Below are 17,975 nucleotides of genomic sequence, written 5' to 3'. Positions count from 1 at the left end.
GTTTTCGTGATATATTTCTCGCTTTACAGAAAGGTGTGCCTGGGATAATTGTGAGTGTGAAAGGGTTAACTGCACACAAAAGAAGCCAGTTGGGAAGTTTTTAAAGGCATAGCTCAAAATTCAGGGTTTGTTCTCTCTGGTTGGCTGAGTCGAGTGAAAGTGTCTTTAAAAGCTTGTTTGTTTGCTTTGTGGTGAAACGGGTTGGAGGAAGGTCTGGATTTGGGAATTCCTGAAGTAAGGGGATTACAGGGAGTCTAAAATGGCACAGCAAAGTTTAAACTGTCAGGGTGGTGTTTATAAATGACATGGATCTGCTCTTTGCTCAAGGCCTGGCTGTCTCACTTGGTCTGATGATGGAGAGAAAGGAAAAGCCTGGATTGACATGAAGAGGCTAGAGGAGGGTATGAAGCAGAGGTGTGTCTGGGTTGACATGAGGAGGCTAGAGGAGGGTATGAAGCAGAGGTGTTTTGGGGTTGGTTTTGGATTTTGGGGTGTTAGGTTTATTTTGGTTATTTTAAAAGACAATGGGAGTGGGAATGCTGAAGCAGTTTGAAGGTTGGCAGCAGGTTAGATTGCAGACTGGAGGACAGAGAGCAATGAAAAGTGGTGGAGACCACAGGTCAGGAACTGCATCTGCTCTGAGTCCTGGTGTGGGAGAGAGACAGAGGCTTGAGAAAGAGGACAGCATGACAGCAGCATGTGGTGACCACCATGTCCAAGGGACTCTCTTCATAAAGTGGAAGGGGAAATGAAAGAGCATGTGGGATGCAGTGGAATTGAATGTTGCTCGTGTCTGTAGGAAAGAAAATCCACCCTGGCTGCTTTTGGGAGCCATTCTTCTAAGAGTTTTTTGTGTCAATCTGGTTTTAGTTTGTTGAATGTTTCTGAACAGACAAACCCTCAACTTACAAAGATTCAGGAGTGAGACTTTGCTGTTACAATCAGAAATGTTAGAAAAAATCCAGAAATGAGCAGCTAAGCATTTCAGAGACTTCTTCCTGATGATCCTGCTTTGGCAGGACCCGATGATCTCTTGAGGTCCCTTCCAACCTGTGATACACTGTGATACTGTGAGCTCCATCATCTAGCCTTGCTGAGCTCCATCATCTAGCCTTGCTGAGCTCCATCATCTCTCCCTGCTGAGCTCCATCATCTCTCCCTGTTGAGCTCCATCATCTCTCCCTTGTGGCAGCAATGCACCAGCCCTTCACTGTATCCCATGATCCATCATAATTTGGCTTCAGAACTGAAAGTCAGTGTAGATGAATGAGAGCAATTCATGCTCTCAAGAGCCCAGAAAATTCTTTTGTGTTTAGATTCTGCATTTGTAAGGTTTTTAATTTTCTTTTGCTACAGCAGTTAAGATTTAGATACTTTTCTCCCTGTCTCCCAGCCCTCCCAGGGGAGGACTGGCAATATATGAAGCAGCTGGATGATCCCTGAGACAGGTGAGATAGAGCCAGCACAGGAAGTGTAGTGGCATGATGCAGTTCTTGGTGCTGGCTTTTCTTCATCAAAAGCAGCTCTGAGTGAGTCTGGTCCCCCACAGTTCCCCTGTCCCCTCCAGTTGTTCTGCTCAGCATGTCCTCAGTAAGAGGTAGACCAAACCAGCAACCTTTACTGGCTAGCAATTAGGTATGTTTTAATTAGATATTGAAACAATTACATTTTGCAGTTCTCTGTGTCTAGAGATTGATGAGTGTTGAGAACATTTTAATTATTTCAAGTTTCTGATTAAATGAGAGTCACCACCAGACAGGTTAGAAAAGGAAGGGCCACCCACTATGTAAAACTGAGATGGTTTGGAACTAATATCAAGGATTACCACAAGAGAAAATTCAGATGGGAATCAAATATGATTCAAGGACAATGTGAAGCCTGCAAGGTGTGCTGTAGGACTTCTCCCAATGTTGGTTTGCTGTTTCCTGACTGAGAGAGAGCATAGGGATGGTACAGCATGACTGGACTGGAGTAAGATGGGCAGGTCCTTTAGAAAATAAAAATAAGAACAACCCCCCCCTGCAAAAAAATGCTAATTTTGAAAGTTGAGAAGGGAAAAGCACCACAATGCTTGAAAAAAACAATTTAAAACATTGGCAGGATTAGTATTTCAAAGGGAGCAGCACTTGAAACATTTGGAAAGCATGGGAGGAGAAATATTCCAGGCAGAATGAAAATAGATGTTTGTGATGGAAGCAGGATAAATAGACTGCTCCACTTATAATTGCACAGCAAGAATGCAGCCCAAACTCAGAGCTCTTAATCAGGTAAAACTGTCATTGCTTTCAAGTCCAAGTAGGGCAGTGAGTTGTGGTAGGTAGGAGATGTTTGTGGATAAAGGTGTTGGCAAGACCTGTAGCTGCAGTGAAGCAAAGCAAATGAAAGGACCCTGGAGCCTGCAGCACCAAGCAGACTGTGTTGCAAGAAGTTGGAGGACACAAGGCAGCCTTTTTTATCTCCTACCAAGTGAGGAGGGAGGGATACCAAGAGATCTTTGGAAGGGTAAAAGCATTTGCAGAAGGCAGCGCTGCAGGAAAAAATGTGAGTTTGTCTTTCTTCCATTACTGCAGTGATTATACAGAGGTCTGCCTGGATGAATTGATAAGGAAGCTAAAATCAGTTCAGTTGGGTTTCTTCCTGAGAAGGCCCTATTGAGGAGTGGGCAGCTGAACCTCTCACCTCCCTGGAGCAGGTAGATGCCACAGCCCATAGCTGTCTTACGCTTCACCTGCATTATTTGTTGCATTGGAGCAGGCTTCTCTTCTCCCCACACTGTCACTGAAATGCTGTGCAGCCCTTCTGCCCCTGCTCTCCTGGAGCCTGGGAAGGAAGGAAGGAAGGAAGTGGTGATCAGGTTAGTACAAGGTGCTGAGTTCTCTCAGCTGGAAGGTTTTGATGTGATGCTGTTGTTTCAACTGGACTTGTAGCTGCAAAGAGCAGGCACCCAGAAAGCATCCTTCTTGTGGTGGCAGCCCATTCCTTTGGGCTGGAATAGCATCATGTAATTAGGAGCTCAGGGGATCACACCTAAAGAGAAATGTTCACTGTAGCCAAGGCTGGGGATGATTTGCCTTCCTCTGAGTGTTTCTTCATACAGAGATGACTGCATGCTGGCTTGGAAGCGCTGCAGCTGTGCTGGTATTTGCAGTGCCTGTAGATACCTGTGCCAGTCAGGCTGGGTGCTGTTTGTCTGCAGGGCGAGGCGTGTGTCTGTGTGCCCAGGGCACAGGAGCTGCCTCTGCATCCAGCAGGGCACAGCCAGCCCGCGCCTGCCAGCTGCAGGAACCGCTGCACTGAGACAGTGCGGGGCAGGGATGCTTCCAGGGGACACTGCAAAGGGTGCTGCTGGTCTGAGGGCCTGGCTGACAGCTTTTGGTGCTGACCCTTCTGAAGGCTCTTGCAGAGCCCCCACCTTGCATGTGTGAAGATGCACAAGCTGGGTTTGTAGCTGGAATTGCATTTCTCTCGGTATTGTGACTCCGAGGTGCTGGCAAACAGTGCTTACTTTACTTTGGGGAAGTGCTGGTGGAAGGATGCTTCCACTCTCACTGAAACCAGGGAAATCATTACTGTTAGCCTCAGTAGGTGCTGAAGTAAACCCTCAATTACCTGGGACAGCTAATCAGACATCACATTAGACCTGTTTTTCATGTATAGAGTGCCTCTTGGCCAAAGATCTAATAGCACTTTATGCAAGTAAACAGCCTTGCTGCAGAGTATCTCCAGAACACTTCTGATGATCAGAGACCTCTAATTCCTAAGAGCAGACTAATCAACACCTTCTCTTCTCTCTCCCTTTTGCTGCGTGGAGGTTGGAGAGGCAATTCCTGGTCTTTTTTGCCTGCATGGATAGCTTGGCTTTGAATTGTTACTGTGTGATTCCCACTCCCAGACTTTGGCTCGGAGTGCAAGCCTGCCAGAAGGCTGTGCCTGGGAAGAAAACCAGCAGATCTTTTATCTTCCTGCCTTGTCTGTCTGGGTCACAGAGAAGCAATCGCTGCAGTTCAAGGCTGTGTTCAAAGCAATGATGTCAGGGCTGGATTGTTGTCTGGTGGAGGAAGGCCGGATAAAATATTAACAGAATCTTCTGTTTGCTCTTCTCTTTCTGTTTCCTGACAAGAATGCCTCACTGTATTTCAGAGCTGAAGCTGTGCAGGTTTCTGATCAGTAACAGCCAAGCTATTTCATTGTTTAGCAGTAGGAATAAGGATGGTAAAAGTGAAGGCTAGGGGGTTGTATTCCACCCGTGGTGGAAGCACGGAACAGCAGCACACTTGCAGAGGTACTGGCTTTGCTTTTCATACACCTGCTGCTGTAGTGATTGTAAGGTAATGTGCAAAGACACTTTGGCTTCCTGAGCATAGCAGAGTTTGTCCATTAGTGTTCCAGAAGAGGTGTGGCTGTCCCTGACAGTTCTCTTTCCCAGTAGGCTTTGAAACTTTTGGGAAGCGCTAATGAAAGCTGGTGCTGGGGGCCAGCAGAAGTGGCACAGAGGTGGGAAGGAACTCAGGAAGTTCTTCCAACTTCCATGTGAACTGTTGGCTTGGTGCAGGAAGGAGGGAGCTCAGTAAGCTTTGGGGATCACATCTGCTGGATGGCTGCTGAACACCTGCAGCCCCAGGGGGCATCCACCCCTGGGATAGTGCTTGCCTAGCTGGTCAGTAAAGATGGGAGAGGACCCAACTATGCTGTGGTTCTGAGACTGCTATTTAAGAGAGGAAGGTTTGGGAGACAGAGGGTTTGTGATGGGTGGAGAGCACAGCAGACTGAGACTATTTCTGGAGGAGGTGAGAGGTGATGAGTACCCTGTGGTGAGTAGTGCAAGAGAAAGTGACCCAGCTGTCAGAAACTAGGCTGCTTTGGCTTCCGTGAGCACAAGACTGTTGGTTTCCTGTATACCCTGTCACTGTGAGAGCCTCTTTCTTTTCAGGCTCTTGTCTCTTCACCCAGTGAGCTACAAGGTCTTCAGCCTTTACTCTGAACCATTCTTACTCTGAATCATTCTTATTCTGAACCATTCTCACTCTGCCTTTCCAGCAGCACGAAGTTTGTGTCAGAGGACCATCCTGGCAACAGCAGGCAGGCTGAGATGGGTGGCCCAAGCCTTGCCACACCTGACAATTCAGAATTGCTTCAGAATGTGCTTACTGAACCAATAATTAGTCTGAATCTTCCTAAACCATAATTTCAAGCTAGGTGACTTCCAGCAGTCAAATGAAGCTGGACAGCCCCACACTGTTATTTCAGATACTGTCAGCTGCCCATCCATCATGGAACTGCCTCCCATCCCATCCCAGTGCATGAAAGCAGGCAGGCTCTGATCCAGTGCCTCCTGGACCACAGCTCCACAGAGCACAGCACCACAGCATTTCTGCTGCCTAATTCAGAACCTTTGAACCAGCTTCAACCAAAAAATAGATCCTTTACAATAGCTTTAGGAAGTGGTCTCCTGATCCCTGTGGCTGCAGTGTCTGAGTCTTTGTGATTTGCGTTTTTCCATCTTTCAGCCAGGGGTTGGTTGTGACTCGAGCAAGATGGTTCAGGCTCCCCTCACACTGAACTTTGCTCTCCAGTGCACCCAGAGAGAATCCAGGTCCCTGTGGGCCTTGTAGCTGCAGAGGTTTATTTACAGCAGCCACATCCTGGGACAGCACTCACCTTTCTCCAGGCCTAGACCCAGGGTTAGGGAGCTAGGGTGGCTCACACATTCCATGGACTAAAGGTGACTTTATTTGCCACTAACAGCTTTGTCCTTAACAGGCTGCAGAATTAAAGTGGGCAAATCTGTCTGCAGCTGCCAGGATTGGAGCAGGGTAATTAGTCAGACACATTTGTCCCCAGGTGCAAAGGACCTGCTCTGGCCTCACATGTTTCCACTGGAGCTTCTTTATTGAGGTTAACTTTGCAAGGCTCAGAAGAACAGGAAAAAACAAAACAACCCCAAATCAACCCCCGCCATGAGATCCTTCCAGAGCTAGGCTCAGAACAGGGGAGGTGTCTGCAACAGCCAGCAGCTGGCAGCTGGGACCTGAGAGCAGGAGCAAGCTCTTGACTGTTGCAGGACTTGTGACTCTGCTGTGTTTCCTTTGCAGGGCCTGAGCATGTCTGGTGGCAGCCAGGCTGGCCTGGGGACTCCCTCGTCGCGGCAGTATGCACGGCAGAAGATAACGCGCGTAAACCTCAGGGACTTCATCTTCTACATGGAGCAGGAGCCAGAGACCAGCCGCTCTCTGCTGCTCTACAGAGCTCTGCTGAAGTGAAGCCAAGAATTCTTCTTCTTTCTCCACACAGAAGCTCAACTCGCATTGAAAAGCTGTCATTTTAATGTGCCTTCTCTTTTTTTCAGAGGTCAACGTTCAGTACTTTCGTTCGGTAAAATTGTCAGACACATGCAATAAATTCCCTTTATGTTAAAAAAAAAAAAGGTAAAAAACCCAAGAACAAAACCATGCAAAAGGTTTGAAATGTTAAACCCACACCGGCCCCACAACATCCGAGTCTGGCTCCGTTTGGCTGCTTCAGAGAAGGCTGAAGGGGATGGTGCTGCAGTGGCTCACCCAAAGCATCTCCCAGCAGGGGCTGGGAGCTCACCATGGTGTTCACCTCTGCTCCCTGCCGGGGCTGGGTTTGTGTTGTGCGGCCTGCCCAGCCGTGCCCATTGTGATTCCTGGTGGTGTTTTCCTTAGTTAGACTTGCAGGGTTTTGCACAGCTCGAAGAGCAGCCGCTGCACACTCTCACAAATTTGAGAGGTTTAGGATTTTTGCTTTTCCTGCACAGCTCTTTTTCGCTGAGCCATTGGCTGAATCAAATCCTAAGTGTATGAAATCTGTGGCTTTGGGTCCCAGCTGAGCTACCTTGACTGGCTTCCAAATGCTTTCTAAGGCTCTTCAACCTTTTGAACATTTGATGCAAGTGGTAAGTAAGGCGAAGCAAGGCTGGGCTTTATTTTCTTAACATGACCTTATTTATTGCAGAGTATGGTTTGACCATGGTGGTTTTAACAGAGAGTGGTGTTCAGTAAAGATTTTAGAGTATTCCAGATGGAATTTTAAAGTCACTGCAAAGGCAGGTTTGTAGGCAGCTCCACTCTTAGAGAACCAGGAGTGCAGGGGTGAGCCCTGGCAGCGAGGCTGTGCCTCTGCCTTGGCTGACCGGACCTGACTGGCTCATGGCTTTGAGCACAGTGAGCAGTGCTCAGCCCTTCCAGGTGGGAGGAATGCTTCTGAAATGCTTTGCGGAGTTGCAATTCCAGGGTCCCACACCAAAGCCGAGCCAAGCTGTGTGAGCCTTGTTAAATGGGGATGGGAGAGCAGCATGGGGTGGGTGGGCAGAGCTGCGCTCCGGACAGAGCAGTATTAGCAGCAAGCACGGGAGGGAGGGAGGGAGAGAGGGATTCCCTTATTTATCTGTTCCATTTTTACTCTGTTGTGCTTGCCACATTTTTGAGGCAATATTTTTGTTGTTTGTTTTGGATGGGAAACCACAGCAAAAGCACAAATAGAACTTATTTGTTCAATAGTTTTAAAAAACAAAACAAAAAAAAGTTTTAATTATTTTTTAAGGTTTATGAAAAGCAGAAGAAAATTTATACTGCTGCTATTTAGCCAAAAGATTATTCATAAGGTTATTTAAGGCCAGGAAGTGTAAAGTTCTGTTTTAACTGTATTGATAATTTGTACATATTGTTTATAAAGGCCTTGTGTTTCCTAGAAGTGCGTTATTTTGATGATTTCTGTACATACTGGTAAATACCAATCCCCCACCCCACCCCCTTTGTGTGCAAACATAACTCCCTTCTTTGTACTTATTTTGTAAAGAAATAAACCAATTTACTAAAAGTAACACACAGCATTCATTTATCAAACAGCAACTTCACATTGCCTGGCAGTTCTTAAGCACTGTTCAGAGACATTTTTTTTTTTGCATTAAAATATGAACAGAATACCCACAAAGGAATATGCAACCCAAGCCCTGCCCTGTTTGGTGGCGCTGATTCTTATCCCCTGTCAGCCCTCCCATAAAAGTGTCAGCAGACCTCAGTGCTGCTCACACAGTGAATGGATGCACTCAGCAGCCGCTCGCTCTGTCCCACCAGCACAGCTCAACCCCCTCTGTCCCTCTCCTCCCAGCCTTGGGGTGAGGCTTGGGCACAAAGTGCCAGCCAAGCCCTCATGTTCTGCAGGCTTCAGTGCTCACGAAGCAGCACAGCTTTGTTCACTCTGGTGAGGAGGCCACCCTTAGCTTTTGGCCCTCGAAACAGAAACCTTCTGCACTGCAGCTTTGCTGGAGCTTCTCTGGTATCTCAAACTGCTGCAGTGATGCTGGGCAATGCTCTTCATTAAGTTATGTTGCTATGGTTTAAGGCCAGAAGGAAAAAATTCAAATCAGTTTTTGCCAATATTGCTGCCTAAAAATATAGGGAAATAAGTAAAAAATATCTAAATGGAACTGTAATAAACTTTAAATAAGTGACCTAAAGTTGCTAACTCAAAGAACCTGTCCTAGCTTCCCGTTCTGTTGTTTTAAAGGCTTACTTCTCCCTCGCAGGTGGTTGTTTCCACCTCCTGCTTGCCTCAGTGCTGGTTTGTGGTCAGTGTCGTGGTGATATGGCTCCAGCTTTGCATCTCAAGTTCACATTTCACTGGGCTGCTGCAGCCTGGTGCCTTTTATGATGCCACCTTAGCAAAAGCTGCCCTAAGAGTGGAGCTGCTCTACCAAGTAGTGAAAGGAAAATAAACAGCAAACTGCAGGGAAACAAACCAACCAAGCACAAATCCTTCCAAAGCTCTACAGAGATCTAGTGGCAGCCCCTTCCAAGCTTGAGAGAGTTGCCAGGCTGTGCCTTTGGTGGACACCACAGGGGCATGGTGCCCAGCCCTGCTGGCAGGCAGCCCCTGCTGACCTCGGGGGGACCCCCAGGGGAGGCCTGGCCTGAGGATGAGAGGCAGAGCTGGTCCCCGTGTGTAAATGTAAACGTGAGGTGTTGGCCTTCCTGCCCTGGCTTGGGGGCTCACAAGGGGAGAGGCCTCAGCTGCTGTGGTGCCAGCACTGCTGCTGTGGAGGGCAAGGACACACCTGGCTGTAGGAAGGACCCAAGAAGCTGAGTGGATTATTCAAGGGTACTGAACAGTGAACTCAAGTGTGTGAAAGGAATAAATTAAACACTTTTCTTTCTTCTCCCTGTAAGACATGGCTACATCAGGCTGATTGGGACTGTAAGGCTGGAGGAGAACCACCCAGGAGTTCCCAGTTCTGTGGACCCCACAGGAGGAGATGCAGTGAGTGTGGCACCCTGCTTGCTTCTTGTGGATCTTTTACTGTACAGAAATGTTTCTGGCATGAAGTATAAGAAATGTGCATACACAAATACATGACAGTTATACCTTAGGTTCTTTACAATATTAAATGTGTAATATACAATTCTACAGATATCTTACATACAAAGGTGAATGCTCTGCCATGTAGTCAAACACGGCACTGCCTAGCAACTTCAGAATGCCATACAAGTATAAAACCACAAAATAAAATAACTTTACAACTCTTTGAAAGTAGACAGATTCGCTCAGCTGCTCTGCCCAAACTGTGTCGGCTTCGCTTGCCAGAGGAGGTGTCTGGGGAGGGTCACCAAGGTGAGACAACCTGCAGAGGTCCAGTTTGTCCACGGACAGGTATCCAGCCCTTTTCCAAAACACAGACCCCCGCCTGGTTGTACCTTGGGCAGTCAGTACAGCTCGAGTCCTGAACATTGTTCTGTTTGTGTTGCCTGCTGGCAATCGTTGGGCACGGAGGGTCTGTGCCCACTGCACGCTCTGTGCCTTGTTCTGTGCGGCTGTGTTTATGCACCTAGAAAACCTTTCAGTGAGGTTCAGCACCTGCAGGGGTGTGCTATAAATTAACATGGGAGGAACTAACGGTGGCCAACAGGTGAAGTAGTTCTTTAGGACCCAACCAAGCCCAACAGCAGCGAGCAGGACCCAGCAGAATGCCGTAGATCACCTTGCACCTGCAAGCATGGTGCTGTCTCCTGAGTGAAGAAGCCCTGCAAGCCAGAGTTGATACCAGCGCCTGGAAGGAGCACAAACCTCCTGCAGCCAGCAGGCTTCCCAGAGGGCACAGCAAGAGGGCAGCTACAGGGGGGGTTTAAAATCAGAGGAAAACCATTCTGAGCAAATGGCAGCCTGCTCTCACTGTATGATGGCAGAAGGGGACTTGAACTTTTCTTTGCAGAAGTTCCAGCCCCAGGCAGAGCTGGGCTCATCCAGAATCCTTCACCTGCCCTCCACAAGGTGGGGTTGCAACACGGCCAGTATGCGAACAGCAAGGGGCGGCAGAGCTTGCTTGGTAGAACCACTCTGCCTGGGTGATGCAAAACGGAACAGGTTCTGAGTCAAAACAAGACTGGCTTCAAGAGAACTGCAGCTCCAGGTTAGCTTTGCAACCTTTGGGTGATGGTGGATGGCATCTCAGTCTGTGCTTCCAGGTCTCTGCTTTTGCTGTCATCAGCAGCCTTGTCACATTGCTGTGTGGCTGTTGTGTTTGTCTGGGTGGGGTTTCTGTACTGAGCACCAGGTGACTAGAAATGGGTCCCCTCCTGATTCTGGGGGCTGTCCACAGAGGTGGAAATGCTGTTGTATAAAAACAGGCCATCTACTAGCAGGAATGAGTACAATCAGAAGTGGAGTGGGGTGATGTGGCAGGGTGGTGGCAGTCAGGGCAGACAGTCAGTGCAGTTTCCGGGGTCCCACCTTGCTCCTAGGGGCCCCGCTTCCCCGCAGTGCAGTAGCAGGGTGCTGCTGGAAGGGCTGCCGGGACCCCTGCTCTGGCTCCTCTGTCCAGATGGCTTCAGTTGGTCCATCTGCAGAAGTCCAGTTTGGGGCCGGGGGTTGGTGCAGCTTTGTCTTTTCCACTGGCAAAGCTGATGAGCACAGAGGAGGTGTCCAGCAGGCCACATGGGTGCCAGGCTGCAGAGCTGTGCCAGGCTGCAGAGCTGTACCAGGCTACAGAGCTGTACCGGGCTGCAGAGCTGTACCAGGCTGCAGAGCTGTGCCAGGCTGCAGAGCTGTACCAGGCTGTAGAGCACTGCCAGGCTGCAAAGTTGTACCGGGCTGCAGAGCTGTACCAGGCTGCAGAGCTGTGCCAGGCTGCAGAGCTGTACCGGGCTGCAGAACTGTACCGGGCTGCAGAGCTGTACCAGGCTGCAGAGCTGTACCAGGCTGCAGAGCTGTGCCAGGCTGCAGAGCTGTACCGGGCTGCAGAGCTGTACCAGGCTGCAGAGCTGTGCCAGGATGCAGAGCTGTACCAGGCTGCAGAGCTGTGCCAGGCTGCAGAGCTGTACCGGGCTGCAGAACTGTACCGGGCTGCAGAGCTGTACCGGGCTGCAGAGCTGTACTGGGCTGCAGAGCTGTACCAGGCTGCAGAGCTGTGCCAGGATGCAGAGCTGTACCAGGATGCAGAGCTGTGCCAGGCTGCAGTGCTGTACCGGGCTGCAGAGCTGTACTGGGCTGCAGAGCTGTGCCGGGCTGCAGAGCTGTGCCAGGCTGCAGAGCTGTACCGGGCTGCAGAGCTGTGCCAGGATGCAGAGCTGTACCAAGCTGCAGTGCTGTGCTGGGTGGGTGCCGGGGCTGGCTGGGACAGGTAGTTTCAGAGTGCTGCTAACGGCAACGTCACGTCAGAGTCTGTTTGGTAACACTGTTTTGCAGTCCTTAGTGTTCCAGGTGGGGACTATCAAACACTAACAGGGGTAGTACAAAGGAGTGGGGCCAGGCTCTAGTCCAGGGGCTCCTGCTTTATCCTGATAGTGGGGGTGGGCTGCAGCCGCCGGTCCTCGCGGCACAGCACGTACTCGCTGAACTGCGACGAGTCCACCCCGCCGCCGCACGAGGCTGCCACACTGAAGCCCTTCTGGAACAACCTCTCCAGCACCTGCCATGTGGGCACAGAAACCAGGTCAGTATTTAGCAAATTTTGGTGATAAAAGCATCCGGGAGCAGCGGATGGAAGTGATGGATTCAGTGGCTGGAGCCCTTGCTGAATTAATATTATTCAGTTATAATTCCATAACTTATTCTTAAATGACTGCACTGTGATTAAAGTCTCGCTCTCAGCAAACCTCTGCAGAAAACAAAAATTAATCAACCCAATAAGCACTCTGCAGAGCAGCTCAGTGCATTATGGAGTAAAAGACTGGACTGTGGAGATATTGATGCTGTCTCTTACTGGGGACAGGAAGCAGTGTTGGGTTTAAGTCGTAATAAAAAGCGCCCATTTTTCATCCCCAATACGAACAGTCAGACCGAGGAGCTGGAAACATTCCTCAGCTCTGCCTTGGCAGATGGAAATGGATTGGGAGGCCGAGGGACTCTTCCACCAGACCCCAACCCCAGGCAGCCACAGCTGGGGTTTCCCTGGCTGAAGGGAGCACTGCTTTTAGCAGAGCATGGCAGGCATGTGAAGAGGAGCCAAGATGTGGACAACGGGGAAACCTTCTGGCCCAAGAAAGAGGCTCATTTGTACTGCCCAGATGGGGGTTTGCTCTTTCTCCTGCTACAGAAAAGTTGGTGCAGTTCAGATGCATGAATTTAAGGAACCCAGAGGCAGCTTTTGATGTCTGAGGCTGTCACACAGCAGATGACCCTAGGACATCCTGATGCTGGCAGTATGATGGGGCCCTGAGCATGTTGATGGTTTCCAGCTGAGCAGGACAGACAGAGGCTTTTCTCTGTGTCAGGTGAGAGCAGATACAGCTCCAACTCTGGCAGACCTGCAGTGCCAGCCCTGCCAGAGGAGATGCTGTGCTCACTCCCTGCCTCTGGCAGCTCTCCCAAGTGCAGGGCAGCAGCCTGGAGAAATGGTTCTGTGTTTTTCTCTTCTGCTAATGCCATGCAGGGGAGCAGCCTGCACTGCTCTGCAGCAGCCTTGCCCAAGGTGCCACTCTGATTGCTACAGCACCCAGGCTCACTGCTGGGCACAGCAACCAAGATTTACTGAGCCTGATGACTGTGGTAACCCCAACCCCTCCACCTGGCAGCCCTCTGCCACCCACAGCAGCAGGGACTGGAACATTTCCAGACTTGTCCCCTCAGCCTGGGGAAGTGTCTCAGCACCAGCCCCACCTTCAGACACTTCACAGGTTTGTGTTACAGAGAACAAGCTCTTGTTTGGTTTTGCCAGCCCTGGGAGCACTTCAGCAGCCACACTTTCTGCAGGAGTACTGAAGAGACTTCTGTTTCAGGGCCCAAGCTACCAGCTTCAAGATCTGCAGCCCAGACCACAGCCTTCACCCTCACACAGACTGAGGTGAGCCACTTCTTTAGCCTGGACATTGGCCTTGCTTTCTGCAGAGAGATCAGCTTGGGGCTGTTCTTAGGGGTACCTGATTTCAAAAGGAGAAGCATGTCCCAGGTGGCGCAATGCAAACCATGGCAGCAGCAGCAGCTTGCTGGGTTTAATCTGTGGAAACTCTCCTCTGAGGCCACTGTGTTACCCATCTGCATTTTAATCCATGGCTTGGGTTTTTAGTGGCAACTAAAACCTTGTACTTGCTACCCTGGTGCTAAGAAGAGGCAAAGGAAAGGAGCTGCTCTAGCACAGCTTTGCCTAAGCCCTGCCAGATCTGCTGGAAACCACCTTGCCTGAGGAGCTCTGCCTGGCCTCAGGACACAGGGACTTAATGTTCTCATAAAGCTGCATCTGCCAAATCTCAGTGACTTTTGCCCTGATTTTTGTATCCTTTATGCTGTAAGAAACTTGTAGAACTGAAAGATCAAGAAAGCACTTCAGTGTAGGAAAGGGAAATGGAGCTGGAGAGATTAGAAGGCAGGGTGGGAGAAAGGGTTACCAAAGGATCTTTGAGAGGGAGCTCCCAGCTCCTCCTCTGTGCAGGCTGTGGGACAGGATGGATGTAGGCACCAGCAATTTGCTGCTCCAAGGGGAGGGAAGGAGGATAAGAACTCAGGCTTGTTTCACAGGCTGAGCTGCATTGTGGCTGGTTCATGCATCCCTGTCTCTAGAGCTGGCCAGATGAAGACGAGAGGCAACCAGGCACAGGAGAGGAGGCTGCTCCCTTTAGCTGGACCAGAGGATTGCCAGGTAAGGCTCCAGAGCGAGCTGTGACTGACAGCCTTACTCAAAAGGTCTACAAATCAATCTGCCTAAAGGAGCAGGGGGGTGCCCTTGGCTTGCCTCAGTGCAAAGCTATGTAAAGCTGCTTGTGACCACAGGGCTGCCCTTCCCCAGCCAACACCTATCCAGGTAGGCACCACGCCCCGGAGCACTGTGCACAGCAGAGCCAAGGAGCAGCCTGCAGGCTACCAGCCACTGTCAGAAACCTTGGCATCATCAGTTTCCTCAGCAAGGAAAAAACCAGGCCAAATCCTGCAAACAATGGGGAGAAGGCTTAAATATTGGAGAGGTTGAAGTGTAGCTTGGATGAGGTTGAGCTCAGGTCTACAGAGAGAGCTGAGCTCTGGCTGCTGTTTGCTGCGCAAGGCTGTCGGTGTGGTGAACAGGAACAGATCTAAGTTCCATGGAGTGCATTTGACTCTCTGTGCATTACCTTTTCTGAAGGTAAGGTAGAGAGGGAAGCCAGTCAGTGTCTGAATCAAATCAGAACTACCTTCCTGCGATCTCCAGAGAGGGCATGCCAAAAAGTGAGTGCCAGCTGTGATTCTCCCCCATGTAGAGAGCCATACACACAACATTAACCAGGATTTAATAAGCTCCCTCCTTCAGCTTTCCAGGCACATCTGATTCTGTTGGAAGGTTTTCCAAATGGAACTGGATACTTCCGTTCACATTTTGCAGAATACCAGCAAATAGGCTCTTAATGATGAAGACTCTGAGTTCAACACTGACAAGCATCACAGCATTGTCTCTAAGGTGAGCTCCTGCCTCTCCTGTAGGGAGGAGCTGAATCGACACTGTCAGCCGTAAGAAAGCTCTGTGTGTAATTCCAAATGGGCACCCCAGCAACAGCTGCTCTGTTTGCTTTTCTGGCTACCAAATGCTGACATTCTTTGTTTTCTCCACACTAAACCTTTAATTAAAATATCTCCCAAAGATCCAAAGAATTGATAAATATTGCAGTTGTGCTGCCGAATATATTCAGCAGGGCACAGGGGGAGGACAAGTGATGTACCCCAGCCAACAGCTGGCTTTACTGGGTCACCCTTTGAGATTCTTTGGAAATCATTCTGCTTTTCCAAGCACTGCCTCCCAGCCCATCTCCCTTAAGGCTGTGCATTTGCTTCACCCTGCTTCCAGGTTCTGCCTTAACACTGTTTTGTCAAAAAGCCCTGAGAAGGGGAAGAGCAGCGCTGACCAGAGCCCACCTGAGCCAATGCTAATCAGCTGCTGCTTCCATCAGCCTTTGGTCTCAGAAATGCATCCTTCTCCAGAAGATGTTTAAAGCACTTTCTATTAATTATGCAGTAAAATGCTGCACTTTAGTGAGATGCTGCAATTTCATCCCATTCTTTATCCTGTAGATTCTGTGACAGAGTATTTTTTTCACAACATGAACTTGCAAGCGACTCTTTGATTCCATCTGAATTTTGCCTGAATTCCAAACGCATTCAAACACTAACAGCGATCAGCATGCAGCTGCTTCCTCCAGCACCCTTCTCCTTAGCAGCACCCACTCTGGGCAGAGCAGAGCCAAGGGCTAAGCCATGTAAGCACCCAGCACCATGGCTTCTTGCAACGCTGTGCCTGTCAGCAGCTGGCAGGGCCCCTCAGCGCTTCCAGTGCCTTGCATCCAGCTCACTGCAGCACATGGACAGTGTGGCCAAGGCACCAGCACGCTTCCCATCCCCTTGCGTTGCCTAAACTGCAGCTGCTCCCTTCCCTCCCCAGCACAGGGATGAATTCAGCACTGTTCCCACTGATCTGCCTCCCACCCACCTCCAGCCTTCTGTTTTTGGGACAGCCCACTCTAAACCTTGCCAAACGTGAAATTGCTGAACTGGACAAAATTAACCAGAGGCACTGGACTGTTAAAAGTTCAACCAAACAGAGCACTTGGGAATCTTGAACCAAAATTCACCCCAAATAGCTGGTTTAGAATGGGTTCAGGCAGAAGTGTCTGTCAGTGCAGGGTGCACCAGGGAGTGCTGCCCCAAGGAGGGAGGTGGCTGCCAAGTGCAGGTCATTAAAACATCTCCATCCACCTTTACACGTCCTGAGAGCTGCAGGTCTCCTGAAAATGCTGTCAAGTGGCAGCCTGGGAGACGATGGCTGCCTCAGCTCTTGGTGTAATCACCACAGAGGTAAGCAAGGGCTCCAGGTTCTATTACACCTCCCTCCCCAACCTGCCTGGCCAGCCTGTCCCATGGGCCACCCATTCTGTGGGGATCTGCTGCTGGGGAAGCTCATTGAGACCACTAAGGCACCCAGCTAACATCTGGAGCCACAGCCCATCGTGGGGGTGGTCACTTTGGAGACACTCCCCTGTGAGTGGATTTCACTCCCCAGCACACAAGCATCTGCAGCATATTTTCCAGGCATAGAGGCAGACCCCGAGAGCTCTGTTTTGCCCTTGTTAATTAAGGCACAAGCGAGCAGCAGCATCCTCACTGCTGCTGCTTCCCTGCAGGCCCAGGACAGCTCCAGCACACAGCTCTGGCCACAGTGCTCCCTTGTGAAAGGGCACTTCCTGCCCCTACGGCTGCTGCCACACAAGCCACGGATTCCTTTCCACCAGCATCCAACTATCTGTCCAGTGATCTTCTTTTGTTCCCTGTGTTTAATTTTAAGCCCAGTGTCAAAACTCAGAGTATGAAACGAAGCACATTTTGTTTAAAATACTCTGGGCAATTTTTATAGAACATCCTTTTGAAAAAAAAAAAAAAGAAGAAGTGCAGAGATCAATTTTTTTAAGTCCATCCTGCAGGCACCATCATTTAATTATGAGTGAGACATAAATTATGCATTTACACATTGTTGCATTTTCTATAAAATGGTGTGGAGATTTTTTTTCTTTTTTTTTCTGTAGTTTTTGGAACTCTCTCTTTTCTTCCTTGGGGCACTTTGCAGGAGGAAAAAAAAAAAAACACCCTGCTGCAGGCTATACATTGATGAAAAAATTAGCATTTATCAGTCTAAGAGCATTATGAGACCAGCATGGCACCAACACACACCACATCCACAGATCCTCTTTCTGCTTAGGCTTGCGAAAACCTGCAGGACTGAGAGCTCACCAGGCAGAAAATGTCTCCTTGCAGTGTAAGCACTGAAGGTAGCTGGGCAGAAGCAAATAATTTGCACAGAATCGAACAAGAAAATACTAATAAGAACCCACCCCAGCCAAGAGAGGAGGCAGCACCCCGGGGCCATTACCTGCACGGAATTCAAGCGGCAGTAGCCGTTGAGAGGAAACCTAATGACGTGGGTAGGGTCCTGGTTCCAGCCGGCGTTCACAGAGTTGCACATCACATCCCCAGTCTCTGGAAAGATCTCTTCTATGAGAGCTTTCTCCCCACTCAGTGCAATCCGCTCCCCTAGATCTGGAGTCACTCTTACGACCAAGCAGTCACAAGGCTGGAAATGTTTCCTTTGTTCTTTCTCTTGTTTCCACCGCTCCAGTTCCTTAATCATTGGCTGCAGCTGGTAGTACTTTGCTTCTTCATATAAAAGATTGAAGTCCTGGGAACAAAATGAGAGAGAGAGGAGAGGGAGGAACTAGAGGTGCTCATAGGTCTCTGTTAAAAATGAGGGACTGCTCCCTGTTTGGCCTACTTAGGTTTCTGTGCTGCCAGCAGGAGTGCCAAGGCAACAGGTAGCTGTGTTCCGCCTCGGTTCCAGCTGCGGAGAGCACCACACTGCGCTGGTGCTGGCTCTGCCCCAGCTGACCCTGCACCTCCCACTGCACTCAGCTCCTCTACTTATTATCCCACAAACCCAGCGCCACAAGGCTTTGCTCTTGGATAAGGAATCAGAGTAACTGGTTGCAATAAGCAAAACCCTGCTGAGGTAAGGA

The 17,975-nt window shown here is 49.7% G+C and overlaps 2 protein-coding genes across 2 annotated transcripts in view; one reads left to right on the top strand and one right to left on the bottom strand.

Moving 5' to 3' along the window:
- Positions 1–6,285, top strand: part of LOC128973353 (transcription initiation factor TFIID subunit 4-like) — a 128,271-nt gene extending 121,986 nt beyond the window's left edge. The window contains exon 15 of the mRNA XM_054389646.1: positions 6,093–6,285. Coding sequence (XP_054245621.1) covers positions 6,093–6,260 — 168 coding nt within the window. The 3' untranslated portion in view covers positions 6,261–6,285. The remainder of the gene's footprint in view (positions 1–6,092) is intronic.
- Positions 6,286–11,767: 5,482 nt separating this feature from the next.
- The window catches only part of KCTD15 (potassium channel tetramerization domain containing 15), a 38,622-nt gene continuing 32,414 nt past the window's right edge, over positions 11,768–17,975 (bottom strand). Inside the window, exons 4-5 of the mRNA XM_054389796.1 lie at positions 17,336–17,641; positions 11,768–11,923 (exon numbers count right to left, since the gene is read on the bottom strand). Of these exons, the coding sequence (XP_054245771.1) occupies positions 11,768–11,923; positions 17,336–17,641 (462 nt within the window). The remainder of the gene's footprint in view (positions 11,924–17,335; positions 17,642–17,975) is intronic.

The sequence above is a fragment of the Indicator indicator genome, chromosome 19, assembly GCF_027791375.1.
Source record: "Indicator indicator isolate 239-I01 chromosome 19, UM_Iind_1.1, whole genome shotgun sequence".
Taxonomy (NCBI): domain Eukaryota; kingdom Metazoa; phylum Chordata; class Aves; order Piciformes; family Indicatoridae; genus Indicator; species Indicator indicator.
Note: the sequence above shows the minus strand (reverse complement) of the source record. Positions and strands in the feature narration are given on the sequence as shown.